Source organism: Uloborus diversus, chromosome 7 (genome assembly GCF_026930045.1).
Source record: "Uloborus diversus isolate 005 chromosome 7, Udiv.v.3.1, whole genome shotgun sequence".
NCBI classification, from domain to species: domain Eukaryota; kingdom Metazoa; phylum Arthropoda; class Arachnida; order Araneae; family Uloboridae; genus Uloborus; species Uloborus diversus.
This window is the reverse complement of record NC_072737.1, coordinates 73,964,212-73,977,731: the sequence shown is the minus strand read 5'-3', so window position 1 is coordinate 73,977,731 and position 13,520 is coordinate 73,964,212. Positions and strand designations below refer to the sequence as shown.

At 34.3% G+C, this 13,520-nt stretch overlaps 1 protein-coding gene across 1 annotated transcript in view; it reads left to right on the top strand.

The window, feature by feature from the left end:
* The first annotated feature begins 5,550 nt into the window (after positions 1-5,550).
* LOC129226580 (protein kinase C, brain isozyme-like) overlaps positions 5,551-13,520 on the top strand; it is a 32,292-nt gene continuing 24,322 nt past the window's right edge. Inside the window, exons 1-4 of the mRNA XM_054861200.1 lie at positions 5,551-5,679; positions 5,956-6,112; positions 7,587-7,815; positions 10,684-10,800. Of these exons, the coding sequence (XP_054717175.1) occupies positions 5,559-5,679; positions 5,956-6,112; positions 7,587-7,815; positions 10,684-10,800 (624 nt within the window). The 5' untranslated portion in view covers positions 5,551-5,558. The remainder of the gene's footprint in view (positions 5,680-5,955; positions 6,113-7,586; positions 7,816-10,683; positions 10,801-13,520) is intronic.

Genomic DNA, 13,520 nt, shown 5'->3' with positions numbered 1-13,520 from the left:
AAAAAAAAAAAAAAAAAAAAAAAAAACCCGCAACCTAATCTGGGATAGTGTACTACTTATGAAAAAAATGTCTGGATAAGGGAGAGAATACTCTACTTGAAGAATTGCAGAAACAACAAAAACAGATTAAAAACCATCTTGCAATCAGAACTAATGAGCTCCCTATGACACACAGAAGTATGATATAACGACGACCATGAAGCTATAAATCACGTGACTTGCTATCTACAAATCAGAAAGTGAATAAACCTGATGCCAAACTACAGTAACACAAGTACTTTTTACCTAAGGTGCACTCGTGTTGACGAAGCAATGGATCACGTGAATCGCTATCTACCAATTAAAAGGGCGATTAAAAGAATAAGAACGTCAAAAGGTAGAACTATAAGCAATCTTGATTGCTCAAAAAAAAAAAGAAAACTCCTAATTTGTAATCTTTTTTAGTACACTTCGAGAAGAAATTGTTTTTTATCCTGCGTAAATTAGCCGTGCAGCAGCAGTCTCGTCTTTCTGAGAAAAATAACTTTAAGTCTCAACTCTTTTATGGGTAAATTGATGCTTGTAAGCGGTAACTTTCATACTGAAAGGTTGAAAAAAATGCAATACAATTATTTACTTTGGCCAAATAGCTAGTAAAACCCAATTCGCTGTTGATGATAGCAAGAATGATTGCCTTTTTTAACGAATAGTGGATGGATGTTTGGAGTTGAATTCTGAAAATTGAGGGATCAGTATTTCAATACTCAAACGGTACGGCCATGCTAACAAATAAAATATACATGCTAATTGAAAATAAATTGAAACTTTTTTAAATTTCACTTTTATAGCAAGAGAGATAGCAAAAGATAGGAATCTTAAACTAAAACCGAGTAATGTATAAATTTTCGGCTTCTCAATATTGATAGAGAACTTGAAAAATGATGTGTTTCAGATGCACGTATTTAAATTAAACTGAACTTTGAATTAAGGTAATAACAGACAAATAATATGAAACAATAAGTAACTGCCTTAGCCCTGATCTAGGGACGGTAACACTGCTTAATACCCAAGCTTTGCTTTCAATTTACGAGTTGAACCGCACTATGCCTGCAGACTCTTGCTACTAGTAAAATAAATTTACTATATCTACCAGTTTGTTGGCACTCTGAGCTTCAAAAACCTTGTTCGTATGAAGCTTTTTTGCCCCCGGAAAAAACCTGTCTTAAACCGCTTTCCAGTTATCTACCGGCTTGAATGTGGATCTTTCTTCCTCCTGCTTCCTACTGGAGTAAATACTGGGTTTTACTCAGGGGATGCACTACGCAAAACGAGTTGGTTTACTTGCTGGGTCCAGCTCACGGAGTAGGAAGAAGGAGAGAAATGTCCTACGGGTTTGCTAAAAAGTGGCAACGATTGTTCACTTTTTCCAGAGAGCGCTGTCGGCGAGCCGCTACCGACAATCGCAGCTGATCAATGTAAATGATGCTGTTTCTCTTTTTTTTAGAGGCAGCTATCAGGGCCGGATTAAGCCAGCGCGGGGCCCGTAGCAAATGTTTCCAAGGGGCCCTCGGTTTCGAATGATATAGTAAACAATATAGCACTTCTTCATGGAGACGGGACGATGGGAGGTGTACTTATAACATGCATGAATACATAAATGTGGATATAGTTTTAGAGCTTTACGATGGTTATGATTCCCTTCTATTGCCCCTCGTCTTCCCGTTACTACATGTTTTTAACCTTTAATTCCAAAAACGCAATTTTTAGACGATATAAAGAAAGGGGTGTCCGGGGGCTTACCCCCGGAAAATTTTCGATATTTCAATTCTAAAAGCTCAATTCTAACGACCCCTGATCATATTAGGAAGTGAAGATTCGGATGCCATTATTTGGAGAAACTGTAGTCAAAGAACGCGACTGCATCCGATCTTAGGTAAGATCAAAGGAAAAAATTTGGGTTCACACCGACTCTTCAGGCAGTTTTTTAAAATTGAAGTCTTAAATAAAACTGTAGATTATCCTTAATGATGTTGTAGAGAGAGGAAAGAGGAGTGTTCAAAGAGATCCCATTGGAAAATTTTTGAATTTATTATCTGTTATTAATTTAAAAACACAATTTTAAGCAAAAATTCTTGAAATTATATCTCTGAAATGGTGTTTTTTTACGTTCTTTGGTTATTTTGGAGCGGAGTTCGCGAAAGCCATCCCCTAGAAATTTTTCGAAAGTGAAGTTGTGAAAACGTGATAGATAGGCCATCGCGGGTTACATTTCGGTATGGGATGGGGTACAGGCACTCTCCGAGGCAACCCGGAAAATTTTCGAAGTTTAAGTCTTAAAAGTACATTTTAGACCATTGTTAAGAATTTTGGAGGGGGAGAGGTATACTTCCATTGGGGGGGGGGGAAATTATTCGAAATTATAGTCCAAAATACGCATTTGTAGACCACTTTATTAGAAGACGTTATAGACGGGATCGGACTCGAGATTACGCAAATGGAAATTTTTCGAAACTGAAGTTCCAGAAAGCAGTTTTGGCGGATTTTCGATTATGTTAAACAATTTTCTTCCTGAATTTTTCTGAATTTCAAGTTCGAATAAAAAAAGTTTTCGGCTACCTTTGGTGATGTAAAAGAAAGGGGTTAGGTTCGGGGCATGGGTGGCAGCTTTTTAGTTCCCTCCCACTCAGAGGAAAAAATTAAAAACGATATTTAAAGTCTTTCTTCTACACATAATTATTTTAGTTCATCAAAAAATAATATTCTCTTAACAATTCATTTATTTCGCTCAGCATAAGTGTGAAGTCTCAGAATATTTTTCTTTTCTTCTATCATGATCTCTTAATTTTGCTCATTATTGTTTACAGTGCCGGATCTACGGGTCGTGTAGAGCCTTAAAATGTGGTTTTAGGATTTGTGCCTTAAGAATTTCAGCATCCTCCTTCTCCTGCTATCAATAAAAATTGCTTAAATTTGAGTTTTTAGAGCCTAAATTCCGAAAAATTCCGGAGAAAGCCCTTATTTTTTTTTTAAATTCCAAAAACATTCGAAAGGAGAATACCCATCTACTTCCCTAGCTTCTCAACATTCGGGGGAAAAGGCTCCAAAGCATCACTCTTTACCTAAAGTTAGAACTTAAGATATCATGCGTCTTGAAGATTTCAGTTTCTAACATTTTGCGAAGCAAACCCGTATCCCCCCCCCCGATAACGTCTCCAGTGATAATCTAAAACAACGGTTTGAAACTTGAAGTCGGAATTGTTCCTGGGGGAGTTCAGACCCTCATCCCCGGTCTCTAATCTTCCCACATAGCTTAAAATTTTGTTTTCAGCTATACCATGGGTCGATCTTTCAAACCCTTTCCTCCCAAAGATAGCCTGAGATTGACTTCAGTTTTCAGCACAATTTCAGGAAAGAACCCCTTCCCCTTTCCTCTATTGTTATGAAACAACCAAGACTTTCTTTTTTTTTCTTTTTTTTTTCTTTTGTTTTTTTTAAGGCTTGAATAGCTGAAAGTTTTAGGACCCTAACTCCCTTAAATTTCCTAAGATACCTTAAAATTGACTTCACTTTGAAAAAAGAAAAAAAAAATCCAGAGAAAACCCAATTCTCCGTTCTCCAAACTTGGCCTAAAATTGTAATTTAGGCCAGTTTTGAAACTTTTCTGACCCAACTAAGAAAGATCAACTAAAATTGCGTTTTTAAGACTTCAATTGGGAGAAATTTCTGGAAAGCAATCTATCAAAAAAAATAAGATTTTTAATTTACCTGAGCATTTAGAAAAGTTAAATATAAATAAAAGAAGAAAGGTAGACAGAAATTTAAATGGGTTAAAGTACGGAAAGTAGTTTTTTCTGGAATTTTTTTATCACGGTGCGAGGCCCTCAGAAGCGCGGGGCCCGTAGCATTTGCTACTTCTGCTCTATGGCTAATCCGGCCCTGGCAGCTATTAAAGCAAAAAAAGAAACAAACTACTGGAAATTGGTTGTAATAAGGGGGCAATATAGTGGACGATGTACAGCTTTCTTACACAGGAAGTTAGCGCTGTATTTTGATGCAAAAATTTATTTTATTTTTCATCACCAACTTGCCGAATTCGTCTGCTATTAATATTGCGCTGTGCGATGTTTTATTTATTACGAGTTGGAATTTTTCTATTCCTGTAAATAATTGACAAAATGAAAATTTAGTACAATTCTTTACGTAGATACATTTTTTTAAATTAGTTGTCAATTTCGGGACATGTTTCGAGAACTAATTAAAGCGAAATAATTTTTTGCTTTCACGACCTTTAACAGATAAAAATAAATGTTAATGTTCTATTTACTTAACTTCAAGCTGATATTGATTATAAAAATCTTATTCATGTATTTACTCACTGCTTAGACATAATTATTATCATTGCTTTTTATTATTATTGAATTTTGTTCTACAACCAAATTGAAAAAAAATCGGAAAACCTTTTTCATTTTAAAAAATACATGTACAGTAAGAGTAAATTTTATTTTTTGAAAACTTGATTAATTTCAACAGAAAATCCCACAAATATCTCAAAAAAGCGTTCCAAAGTATGATTTTTTTAATGAATAAGGTTTCTCGATTTTTTTTTCCATTTGGTTGTCGAAATAAATGCAATAATAAAAAAAATAACGATAACAATTCTGTTTAAGCAGTGATTAAATACATGAATAAAATTATTATAATCAATATCAGCTTGAGGTTAAGTAAATAGAACATTAACATTTATTTTTATCTGTTAAAGGTCGTGAAAGTAAAAGTTATTTCGCTTTAATTAGTTCTCGAAACATGTCACGAAATTTACAACTAATTAAAAAAAGTATTTACGCAATTAATTCTACTATATTCTCATTTCTTCAATTATTTACAGGAATAGAAACATTCCAACTCGTAAAAAAAAAAGAGCATCGCACAGCGCAATATTATTAGCAGGCGAATTCGGCAAGTTGGTGATGAAAAATAAAATTAATTTTTCCATCAAAATATTGTGCAAACTTCCTGTGGACGAAAGCCGTACATCGTCCACTATATTAGCCCATTACAACCAATTTCCAGTAGCATTTTTCTTTTTTTGCTTTAATAGCTGCCTCTAAAAAATGAGAAACTTAGCATCATTTACATTGATCTGCTGCGATTGACGGGAGCAGTTCGCCGACAGCGCCCTCTAAAAAAGTGAACAATCGTTGCCACTTCTAAATAGGAAAGATTTATCTCCTCCCTTCTACCTCCCTGGTCCAGCTGCTGAGAATGCTTGTTAAAACCGCTTTCTCGGGTATAATCCCTTTTCACATGTGAACGGTGAATTTCAGAAATTTTTTTTTTTCGGAGATGGAGCGGGGATTTCTGAGCCCCAAAAGTCTCATGTGAACGCGGCTAATAAGATTACATCAGCCTCCAGTTCGGTTATTCCTTATTCCAGCAGAAGAGTCCATAACAAGGATGAAACTGCAGTCTTTTATTGGTATCACCGGGCAGTAGGTACATTGCATGTAAACAAATAATATATTTAGAAAAGAAAAACCGTCAAAAAATGTTTTTTTTTTTTCATCTTTTCAGCCTGTGATATGAACGTTCATAAGAAATGCCAAGACAGTGTTCCTAATCTGTGCGGATGTGATCATACGGAAAGACGTGGACGCATAGAACTGAAAGTTTCTGCTTTCAACAACAAACTTGTCTGTGAAGGTATGTTTGGGTTACGAACTAAAATCTGTTTTTTTAGAGCCAGATATGTGGAAATAAAACACAGGAAAATACTTTAGATGTCCATGAAAGTGGCTTTATTTGAACGGAAAATTTAATGGCATTGATTTTTGAGCATGTTTTTTTTTTTTTTTTGTCATTCTTGGAAGAGTCAAATTTTATTTTACTTGCAATATTTTTTTAAAAAAATAAATGTATAATTTTAAGTAGAAGATGCACTAGTTTTAATTGTTGATACCATTTTGTCTGTCATTACAGTACGACAAGCTCGTAATCTCATTCCTATGGATCCGAATGGCCTTTCGGATCCGTATGTAAAAATCAAGTTGGTTCCTGACACTGGAGAATCTATGAAGCGAAAAACAAAGACAATCAAGGCGAATCTCAATCCTACATGGGGTGAAACTTTGTCGTTGTAAGTGTTATTTTATGTTATTTGTTTCTAATGTTCAGATTTTTAGTCATAAATAACTGGGATAAACAGGTTACAAAGTACTTCAACACTAAAATAATCATTAAGGGCAGTATTTTAAAGTAGAAGATGTACTACTTATTTAAGTTTTTGTGCAGTTTAAGTACAGTATAACTTCGATTTAACGATACCCGACCTAACGATTTCCCCAATTTAATGATTACAATTTAATGATGTCCGGATTTGACTTCATTGAATGATAGTGCTCCTCGATTCAACGATATCCTTAATTTAAATGATAACTCTTTCCAGTCCCTTCACAATCGTTAAATTGGGGTTATACTATACTTAAAGTGTTTCTAACGGCAAGAGAAAAATATTATCATTAGTTTAATCCCTTGAGACCCATAAGCTTTGCAGTGCACTGCAAAAAAAAAAAAAAAAAAAAAAAAAAAAAAATCTGCAACACTGCTAGAAAATTTCTAGGAAATTTGTGATCCTGTGAAATTTTCTAGCAACGCGATTCAGCTTCTTTTTTATATTTTAACGTTACTTTAGAAGAAGCTGTATTAGTTACTAGAAAACGTTATGGAATCTGTTTCCTAGATAATTTTTAGTGGTTAATACATTGTGTTTTTTTGCAGCGTAGAGTATGTGCAATTTTTTACTTAAAACTGTTAAACAATGCCGTAAATAAATTTTTTTCTTAAAAAATTTGGTTAAGTTATTAATAAATTCAGAAATATTTAAATAAGTAATAACATTATCTACACTTAATCTTAGAATTGTTAAATGGAGTTACATTGAACAAAGTTTATATGTTTTGCGTTATCGTTGCACTCTTTTTGTGCCACTCGGCACTTTCACCTAATTCAAGTTCAGGTTAATAAAAGCTGGTTATATCCTTCCACAAACAGATTGTGGTTCCATATTCATTGATTTAATTTAATGTCTTATTTTTTTTAACTGCTTAACACCCTATTCAGTTGAACAGTTAACCAGTAAGACAGCAACGATACTACAGGATTTAGCTAATTATAAAAAATATTTTGCAAAGCGTTTATATTATACCGATAAGTACTTCTGGACGAGTAAAAGCTACAAGTTTCCTCCCATAATTCGAAGTGAGACAGAATGGTAATCGAATGCCTTACAGCTTGTTACGACTTTCAGAAACAGCAGTTAGACAATCAAGGCAGTGTGAAGGTATACTCGGCCTCTATATGAAGTATTTTGCCTTTAGCTTTGTTGTGACTTTTCCTGGCTGAAAATTTATTGCTATTTCAAACTGAAGATTCCAAACAGCGATGATCAGTATCTGGCAATATCTGAATGCTGTAACGAGTAGTTCGGTATTTGTTTGCACTTCCAGACAGATTTCTCAGAAAATCAATGATGAGAATTTTTAACTTTTTGTTGATTAATTCCAAATACTTCCTCCATTAATATGCTCAACAAAAATCATTTACACTTTTAGTGATTTGAAGCCAGAAGACAAGGACCGCCGGCTCTTGGTTGAAGTCTGGGACTGGGACAGAACGTCTAGGAACGACTTCATGGGATCTCTGTCTTTTGGAATCTCCGAAATCATGAAAAGTCCCGCAGAGGGGTGGTTCAAGTTGCTCACTGCCGAAGAAGGAGAATACTACAATGTTCCCGTACCCTCTGAAGATAAGGACATCTCCGAGCTCAAGACGCAAATGAAGGTAACTAGCAAATCATTGACATTTTAACATCAGGTTGGAAATTTTCTTAGTGACATCTTAGTATGAAAAATATTCAACTTACCTCTTAAGGTAAGTTTACACTTGTCCAGCCAAAAAGGCAGCCGAGATTCGAAAACCGACCACGTGTCAAACTTTTAACCAATTCAGTTTTCAAATCTTCGTGCCTTGCCGAAAATTAAACAATTTGATTGGTCAACTATCTTCTGGTCGACGGTTTTCGGAATGAAACTGTCGAGCACCGAATGAGTGGAAAATTAGGCGTAGTTTGCCCAATTTAAGAATACACTAATTACCGTACTGATAACTCGGAAAATACCCATCAATAAGCCAACATAATTACATTTCAATAAGTCTTCTAGTCTTCTTCCGTTTTATGTTGTTAGTTATTGAGAGAGTCAAACCAATTGGAGGGAGAGGGAGAGGTTGGTGAGGAAAATGTATTTGTTTGGAAATAAATTTGACATCGACTTGGTAGTGAGAAATCCTTAGTTTTCGCTATTTTAAGATCATGTACGAATTGCGACTTATAACCTTCTTGTTTACTGCTCAAAGTATTTGATGAATTTAGAAGAATCCCTGAAATATACTTCTTTCAATATCGTCGAAGCCTTTAGAAGAGAATATAATCAAACTTGTCATTAGTGGGAAAATAAAACTTAAGGGGAAGGTAATACTTAAAATTTAATTTTGAATCACTTTCAAAAAAGTTAGGGGGAGGTTTATTTGATGTACCAACAACTATGATTTTTCTCTTGATTCAAGAATTGAGATAAAGTGGAATTTGTTTCGTAAGTAAATATCGTGATTATTTTTGAAACATGTGTTAAAAGTAAGTGAAATTCGTGTGATATGATTTTGATCTTGCACTAATAGTATTTAATTTGTTACCTGTGTATGAAAACATTTGATACATTGAATAATTGGAAGTGAGGTGATTAGAAGTGGTTAAAAAGTCTTTCCCGGGAAAATATAACAGACAAGTGAAAATGCAGACTGTATGAAAACACTACAATGTAAAAAAAATTCTAAAACGTTACTGATTATTTCCGTGTAACGTTCCGGGATTTCAATGGGTTTTATCTACTTCCTAAAAAAATCAAGTTTCTTTGTTAAAAAGTTTCCTGAATTGCTACAAGTTGCACGAATGCAAACTTCTCACTGTTGTGAGAAATAGTTTTAGCTCCCAGTTTAAAAGTTGACTGAGCGTATTTATAAGGTGTATCGGCTTCAGCTCAATTATGGCCCGTCAGGACTGATTAAGCTTTCCAAGGGAGCGAATAAGTCCACAGACTGCGAAGCTTTGCAAGAATTACAGGAGAATAAAATTCTTGATACTTTCTTGCAATTCTGTCGTAGCTTTAGCCATGTTTTCATTACTGATTTTGGAACTTTCTTGGTAAATCAGGAAGATGCCAAGCTGTTATGTTATACTTACTAAGTTTACTCTAAAGTTCCAGAGACACGACTGGCTTTAAACGGGAATATTTCCAAATTTTTTAGGAGGCTTCCAGGATAATTTCGGGAAGGTTACTGAATTTTAGCGGAAAACATTCCCGGCTTTTTCAAGATATGTTACTGGCAGAAATTGGGCACATCAGCTGTCCATTATTTTTAAGGAACGTTTCTGATTCGTTTTCACAGTGTAGCCTAATCAAGCGTTTCCCAAATTTTTTTGACCCACAGATCGGCAAAAAACCGTTGACCTTGAATAGATTTTCTTTCTTTTTTTTTTAATAAGAGAAAAATGGCTGCAATAAGTATTAATAAATGTGCAAAATTTTAAGATTTTCATTACTATTCAGTAAAATTAAATTTAAATGAAAAGTTAAGTAATCGATAGACAGAAATAAGTGAATCTATAACAACAATTCAAGAAATTAAGAAAACTAATCGCAAAAAAAAAAAAAAAAGATTCTATACACTCAAGCCTGTTTTTGTAGGTCTTTTTTTGTGCGATTTTTGTTTTACGAATTATTTTTGTGCGGTATATGAAAATTATTTATAAAACGAGAGGAAATTATTTATAAAACGAGTGCGAGGTAGTATCTTCAAGTGACGACAGGGGCATTCCGATGGGAGGCCACTGTGATCTCCTAAAAATTTCCTTATTCGGGAATTTTTTCGGGAGTTGGCAAAATTATCATCACTTGATTTATTTTGATTTCGTTTAAAGATAACATTTTGGGTTATTTTCAACGTGAGAATTTTTTTATATGGTCTCTATCCACTGCATAAAAAAAAAAAATCTGTGTTGCAAAAACAACTTTTTATAGCTACTCGTAAGTTTTGAACAATTTTTTTTAATGCGATTTTTTTATGTGGTCCCCATCTACCGCATAGAAACAAGTTTGGGTTTATTTCTGTTATTTCTGTTATTTAATTAACTGTTAACGGCTATATCATGTTGAAAATACAGATTCTCGTCCATTCACTGAAGTCAAGCAACATTGGGCGTGGTCAGTACTTGTGAGGGTGTATTTAATTAATTTAATTTAGCTATTGTTTATTACTTACTTATTTACTTCTTTTGTTATGGATATTTTTAACACAAATACGTAAGAACCTTTCATTACTAAACATGTTCGCGGATCAACGTTGGTCCGCTAGACCAGTGTGTGTATTGCTAGTCTAATTAATAATTAGTGCATTTCGTTAAAAGTGTGAATCGATTGTTTTTTCTTTTTTTATATAAAAATTAATTACTACAGCTTAAGTTCCCAACTTAATTTATGTTACAAAAATTCAGTTTTTCAGTGGATATATTTTTTAGTGAAACTGTTTAGTTAATATTGAATTTATCAACTTAGTGTGCCCTTTTTACAGACGCGGATATCGATGTCTTCCAAGAAATCTGAGAAAATTTCTGCAATCACTGACATTCCACACAACATGGGCAAGCAAGATGTGATCAGGGCTTCCGACTTTAACTTCATCATGGTCCTGGGAAAAGGCAGTTTCGGTAAGGTAAGCTCCACCATTATGCTTTTTTTCATTTCTAACAGACTCCATAAGGCAGATTTAAGGTTCAGTGAAACCTGTGAAGTTGACCACTTGCGGTGCAGTACATTAGAGGTCAACTTAGATGGGTGGTCAACGTATAGAGGTTGATATGTATGATATAGAACTAATTCTGTGCTTGCGAAAAGCGGTCTACTTAGACAGATGGTCAACTTATAGAGGTTGATATGTATGATAAAGAACTAATTCAGTAGGCAGAAGCGGTCAACATAGACCCGTGGTCAACTTATAAAGGTGGTCAACTTTACAGGTTTTACTGAAAATAAGGTATATTTTATAAGGAGTACCGTCGCAAATGGTAATAAAACTTAGTGAGGAGTAAATACTGTATTGTCTTACAAGAAATTTCGTAAAGACGGCCCTGGAGCTTTTTTCTATTGACTCCGAAACTTCATGCTCCGAACAGTACGCTCTGAGTAAGGAGCTTGTCGGCTATTACAATGTAACGCTCCCGTAATACTCAATGCCTTTCGCATTTGCCTCAAGCAATTCATTGCACTTTCGACTTATTTCTTATGAGGTGCAAAGCAAGATAGTTAAGAGGTGGTCTGACAAAAGGATACACTGCGATGCAAAAGTTTAGACAATGACGTTCTTCAGCTGTAGAATTTAGAATTACGATAGTAGAAATACAAAAGTCTGCAAACATATTTTAAAACTCTTTTGAAATACTATAACCAAAATACAATTGTTTGATATGCTTTAACAATACTGTTTTGGATAAAAATAGAAATTTGCTTGTTGCAAAAGTTTAGACACTATTACGAGTTTCTGTGAATTTTTTTTCATATTAGCAAATTTAAAAGAGATGACATCACAGACCTCTTGTACTTAAGGTCTGCCAACGATAACACTTGGTAGTCGAGCAGTTGAAAGCTGAAGGTAAGCTTGTTCCTGAAATTTCGGCTATTATTAATAGATCAATAAAATCTATTCATCGAGTTTTATCAAGTCACTGCAATTATAAAGCAAAACGCAGATCTGGGAGACCGCGTGTGACGAATAAACGGGATAACCGTCAGATCCAAAGACTAGCAAGTACCCAACAAATGACTGTTCGTGAAGTTCAAAGCTCCTTGGGGCTTTCGGTATCAAAGGATACGATTCGTAGACGAATTTTGGAAACAGGGACAATGGTTCACTGCAAAATGAAGAAGAAACCAGCTCTAAAGCCATATCATAAATCACAACGAATGTTGGGGCTCGAAATCATATGTTATATGGATCGAAATAGATATCAGTAATATTTAGCGACGAAAAAAAGTGGAATCTGGATAGTCCAGATGGCTGGACATCGTACTGGCATAACTTAAGGAAGGAATCCAGATGTTTTTTTAGTCGCCGACAAGATAGTGGCTCTGTGATGGTTTGGGCAGCGTTTTGCTACAATGGACAAGTGTCATTGACCTTTACCAGTGGTCGCCAAACATCACAGCATTACACTAAGACACTAGAGGATACTCTCCTACCATTTGCTGAGCTTATAGGGGGCCCTCAATGGGAATTTCAGCAAAACAATGCTTCGATTCACACTGCAGGAAACACAAAATCTTGGTTAAATTCAAATAAAATAAAAGTTCTCAATTGGTTTACAGCAATGGTTGACAATACACTTCTGTATCGGAACTTAAGAGATCTATTGAGGAAGTATGGTACGAAATTGAGCCCGAAACCATGCAAGATTTAGTTTCTTCGATGGAAACTCGTATTTATGAACTAATAAAGAAGAATGGATGCACAAGCAGGTTTTAAAACTGTTTTATTTAATTTATATTTCGTTTGTGTCTAAACTTTTGAGACAATGTTAATTTTTTGTTACAATGTAAAAACTTCTAAAATGCACAAGTCAACTTTTCATTGCTATAAATATTATATAGTATGCATAGCACCTTAGACTAAAGTAGTCTTAGGAAAACTGAATAAATAGATTTCGAAATCTGTGTGAATTTGATCATTGTCTAAACTTTTGCGTCGCACTGTATCATTCTTTAAGATGATGACGTACTATGTGCCATGTCAACTCAATCGAATGTGTCACAACAGCAATATATAGCAATCTGCAAATTTGAACTTATTGGCCAATATCACCCGGATAATTTATCAAAAAATATAATGCAATGTTTTTACTGTACCTGCTCAGTAATTAATATTGAACTACTCTATTTCAGTTCATGGAAATGCTGTAACGAAAGAAATACGTTTATGTTCCTTCGATTCATAGTTGTATTTCTGAAATACAGCTCATATTGGAAATTTTGTGATAAACTTAAAATTATAGTTCGATATCATCCTCTAATCTGCATTTTGCGTGACAAACAACAACTTTTGAAAAATGTAAGCCTGCCGTAATAATTAATCTTGAGATAAAAAATAGTCTAGGAATAATGATGTGTCAACTTAATAAAAAAAGGAAGTTTCGAATGAATGATTGTTTATGCAGTTTATTTCATTTAATTAATCGTCTGACAGAATTTTGTTTTCTTTAGTTCCATTTCTTATGAAGATTGCCTCATGAGCTAGGGTGGACACAATATAAAATTCATTTGCAAGTATTTTGATGTATTTAATGCACATTACAGAAGTTTTAAAAGTATTTAAGTGTCGTATACAAACTTTCGCACTCTTAAAAAATTCCAGCGATTTTAACTCAGACTGAGTAAATTTTC